The following is a 4,843-nucleotide window of genomic DNA, read 5'->3' as shown; positions in this document are numbered from 1 at the left end:
ACTTTACGTTGGTCTAACGATAACTTTAGCAAACTGCTGCAGTGGGTAGCCGACAAGCTGCCTCTGATTAAGGCAGGAATTAGATTAGCTGTGTCACAGTAAAACAATCTTCTGGATTTCCATCGTTTTCTGAGTATATGAGTTAGATAAAGCCTTCAAATTGATTCAGGAAATATCATCTTAATTTAGCTAGTCATCTGCCAGTGGTGGGTAACTTGTAATATGAATAAACCTGTACAATACAACACAGATATTACAGTATGAAACATGCTTATAATTAATGGCACAAGACAACCACATATTTCTCAGTGTTTTGTTTTTATTGCAAACAATATAATACAAAAGATAAGCTTTTAAGACAATGCCATGTTTACCTACGGAAACTGCATTAAGGAGATGACAAGATGGGAACTAATGATACAGAATATAAAATGAGGAACACAACTTTTTTTCAAAAACAAAAAGTATCCTGTTGATTCCAGCAAATTCTTTACAAAAAACAGGCGGCAGCTTCCATACTCATTAATTCATTTGTTAGAAAGAAAAGGAGAAAACTTCCAGTTTTTCTTTTTTTAGAGAAAGACTCATTGTGTAATTATAAGTAATCTGTACAATAACTAGATCATGAATAAACGAACATTTTATACGGAAACATTTACAAATGATAAATAAACAAATTTGTACCACATATGACAGCAAACTATTCCACTGAAAAACGTTTCATCTCAGTTAGCGGCTGCTGAATTAAAAAGATAATTGCAAATAGTTATTTTCAAATAAAATTAATGCTAAAGAATAAATTAAGAAAAAGGTTAGGAAAAAGGATGGGGCTGTAGGAATGATAGAAGCGCGCCAGACTCAAGACCTGCTGGCTGCTGAGGAGAATCAGGTCAAAGGTCACTTCCTGCATCTCCTCAAGCAGGAAGTCAGAACTATGCTGTGGTTTCGACACTGCAATGCCAGTGGAAGGAGCCTCTCCACTGTGGCTCCAGAGGCACCAATGGTATCAAGGCAGTACCCAGATAAAAGCAAGCATTGCTCAGTTACATCTAGCAACACAGTAAGGCCCCTAGTAGAATTACATGGCACCTGCTATAACGTTTCCAACACAATAATTTGAGCGAAAGCAAAGAACAAGAAGTAGAACATTTGACTAATTCACTGATGACATGGTCATATCATGGCCAAAAATTCTAATCTATTTTGAACCTGCATTGCTCAATCCTTGCATCTCATGGGAATTACAATAAAATATGTACAGTACAAAAATTCAAAGCAGAATGTAGGCTGTAGGTATTATAAGACGGCAGTGTCAGTAAACTGGTGTTTCTTACTTGTGTACAAAAAATACATTAGTGAGAAGTAAGGCCACTGAGGGTGTATTTACCCAGCATTCCCGCTCCTTTAGCTGTGTTAAACCTTGGAAATCTTGATGATGAAGATGCATAAGACACTGATTATGATGATGAAGATGACAAGAGCAGAACACATACACAGTACATACTAAAATATTTATGACCAGTATATCCTCACAGAGGATTTAACTTTTTTTAAACATTATATCTAAAAAAATATAATCACAATTCCAACCAATACAAAAGGCACTGTTGTGAGCCAATCCAAAGATATATTTTCAGTACTATAAAAAAAGTCCTGTCATGTTTTTCTGTTGGCAATGAAGGGTGTGGGGCATGGTGGCGCAAAGGCCGCCGGGCAGAAAGAAGTCTATGCATGTGATGGATGTTGTACAGTCAGTGCTGAGGGCCGCCTCCTCATGGCCTGGAGAGCTGTGTGTAAATGGGCTGCTGCTCCCACTGCTGGGGACTGTGGGTCTGGGGCACAGAGGGCACTCCGGTGGTGTCGGCGATCGGGGTGTACATCGGCCTCTGGCTGGGACTCATGTAGCTGAAGGTGGAGTACAGGCCAGAGCCTTGGCCAGCCGCGTGGCTGTAGTAGGAGTTGGCACCACCTTGGTGATCTGAATAGTCATATTGTGCTCTTGTGATGGAGGGGTAAGAGGAGGCGCTGTAGTGCTGCAGGTTGAAAGACCCATAGGTGATGTGCTGTGGGGAGCCCTGCTGCTCACTGTAGTGGCTGGGGCTCAGCTGCTCTGTCTTGATCTGGGTGGTTCTCTGTTGACCCTGCTGGCCTTGCTCTCCTCCTCCACCCAGGGTGGTCAGAGAATGCTGCTGCTGCTGCTTGGACATCCAGGCGTGGGCCCCGACATTGGCCGCCTGACTGACTGAGGAGCTGCTGATGCCGTAGCTGTTGGTGTAGCCAGCCTGGGCCGCTCCGGTCACCCCAGCATGGCTGTGAAGTGGCAGGTACTGATCAAACTCATCGACATCAAAGCTCCCCATGTTGGAGATGACCTCGCTGCTCAGCTCGCCAATGTCCACAGCTCCAAAGTCGATGTTGAGCTGGCGGCTGGTGCCCTCCTGTATGGGGCGCCCCTCGCGCTTCAGCTCCGGTTTGGTGGACGGGAGTTCTGTCTTGGGGGTGGTTGGGGGTGTTGGTGGGCCCTGTGACTGACCTGGATAGAGAAAAGGCAGGGTTAGCTACACAGTTCAATTCTAAATCAAATTTAGCTGCAAGTTGGCTGGTGATAAGGTTAAATACCAAGATAATTGTAAATGCTTTCAGTAGGAGGAGTTTGTTGGCACTATACTGACAGGTGTAAATGCTGATGGCTTTTAATTATTAATCATTAACAGCTGTCTGTATAAGGCCCTAAAGGCTTCTAAATATTTGATTGTTTCAATATGTGCCAAAATGAGCCTTGTTTGAAATAAAAATACTAGAAAATGGTTTCTATTTTTCTTTATTTCTTTATGTTACATTCTGTATTTCTTTTCTTACCTGAGTGCTCTCCTGGAGAATGCACCTCGCCCATACTAGACGCTGGAGAATCGGCCCTCTGCAGCGCCTTGAAGATCGCGTTTGGAGAGATGTGGGTTTGCTCGCCGTCTTCGGGGTCGTTCTGCCCGTTCTTGACAGACTTTCTCCGCCTTGGCTGATATTTGTAGTCGGGGTGGTCCTTCTTATGCTGCACTCTCAAACGCTCAGCTTCTTCCACAAACGGGCGCTTCTCCACTTCGTTGAGCAATCTGAAAATAGCACAGAGAATTGTACATTCAAATTAATACACATTAAATGAACAACAATCACATGACACGGTTGATTAATTAATGCAAGACATGTGCACTTTACTGAATTATTGCATGTATCGTTTCAATATCAATAATTAACAAATACCAGATTTTTAAAAAGTGCGTATCCTACGCTGTGCATGCACATCCAAAATGACAATAAACATTCAGTAAAAGAGAGATATTAAATTGAATATAGGCAAATTCTCAAACTGTAAAGCTCTATGTGAAGCAGCAGGCAGGTGGTGCATTTAATCGAAATAATAGTGCGCTGCGCACAGATGCGCGTAAAACGCACTGCAAAAGAGATTGAGAATGCAAAGTGCACCTACCTCCAAAGTTTGCCTAGGGTTTTGCTGAGTTCCGCGTTGTGCAGATGCGGGTATTGATCGGCCAACTTCCTCCGTGCAGCTTGAGCCCAGACCATGAATGCGTTCATAGGTCTTTTGACGTGAGGTTTATTTTTATTTGAGCCGTTAACGCGCACAGGCATGGGCACCAGCGTCCAATCGTAACCCTTCAACACCTGGGACACCGCATCTCTGATACACACGGGGAACTTTTCTTCTTCGCCCTCTTTCTTGTAGTCTGGACCCAAGAGGAGGTGGTTGTCGGACGGCCGGGTGTTCTCAGTGTCCGAACCGGACCCTGACGGGCACGGTGAGCCTGCGGAGTCATCAGACATGCAGGGGCTGGGAGCGTCAGAGTGACACTTCTCCTGTTCTTCTGTCATCTTCAGGTAAGGATCGAGTAGATTCATGCGAAAAAAATAAAGAACAACTTCGCAGTAAAAAAAAGGAGAAAATCCTTCTTTCTAAATCCAAGTGCTGTGCCCAAAGACTGCAGTGACAGCCTGTCAGGGCGCAAAGCTTGACTGGCAAACTTGAATCCTTTTAAGTCAAAGTAAATGTCAAAAATAAAAGTTTTTGATGCTCCTTCGACTTTTCACAATTTCGCAGATAAGAAGGTAAATTGCAAGTGATCGCTTTCTATTGCTCAACTTTGCAACTGTGACTTTAAAGATAAATGTGACTGAGAGGTCTACTCTTGGTGGATTGCTGAAGAGTCTAGAGACACAGGAGGCGATGCCTCGATTTATGTTTGACGGCAAGGGAAAGGATTGGGGGAAACTTTTGGTAGGCGGAGACGTAATATGACTCTGCTCTGAAGAACGCTTGCAGTCAACAACAGCGAAAACCCAGCTCGAGTAGGAAAAAGGTGTTTTTCCCTTTTAATCTTTGGTTTCATTTCAATTTCAGGTTTAACTAAAACATTGGAAAGTTAATACCACGGGGCTAGGGCAACAATTACAAATCATAACAAAAAACGTTACAATAATGTTCATCATTGTAATATCATGGTGATATCAAAGGAGATAAAAAACATCCTATGAATTTTCTTTGAGACACAAAATCTGTATCATCAAAATTGCAATAGGTCTAATCCTCATTTGTATTGTAAGAAGTGCAACACGATTGCAATTGTATTTCTTTATTATACTTGGTTATGGGTTTTTTTCTTTTCTTTTCTTTTAATATTTTTTTTTTCTTTACAGAAATGACAGGCTTTTTTTTTGCAGATTTATACAGTTTGTCCCCAGATTGACACATTTCTTGCTTTACCAACCAAATCTAAAGAAAATCTTTGTGTTTAAGTTTCTTTTCTGAGGTCAATAGTCAGCTGTTTGTATGAGA

At 42.3% G+C, this 4,843-nt stretch overlaps 1 protein-coding gene across 1 annotated transcript; it reads right to left on the bottom strand.

The window, feature by feature from the left end:
• Positions 1-280: 280 nt before the first annotated feature.
• On the bottom strand, positions 281-3,909 carry LOC115012084 (transcription factor Sox-9-A-like). The gene is made up of 3 exons (XM_029437533.1): positions 3,482-3,909; positions 2,860-3,107; positions 281-2,533 (listed from the first exon to the last, which is right to left on the bottom strand). The coding sequence occupies exons 1-3, from the start codon at positions 3,907-3,909 to the stop codon at positions 1,773-1,775; spliced, it is 1,437 nt and encodes a 478-aa protein (XP_029293393.1). The 3' UTR covers positions 281-1,772.
• Between the last annotated feature and the right edge of the window lie 934 nt (positions 3,910-4,843).

The sequence above is a fragment of the Cottoperca gobio genome, chromosome 8 (genome assembly GCF_900634415.1).
Source record: "Cottoperca gobio chromosome 8, fCotGob3.1, whole genome shotgun sequence".
NCBI classification, from domain to species: domain Eukaryota; kingdom Metazoa; phylum Chordata; class Actinopteri; order Perciformes; family Bovichtidae; genus Cottoperca; species Cottoperca gobio.
This window is presented reverse-complemented; position numbering and strand designations above follow the sequence as displayed.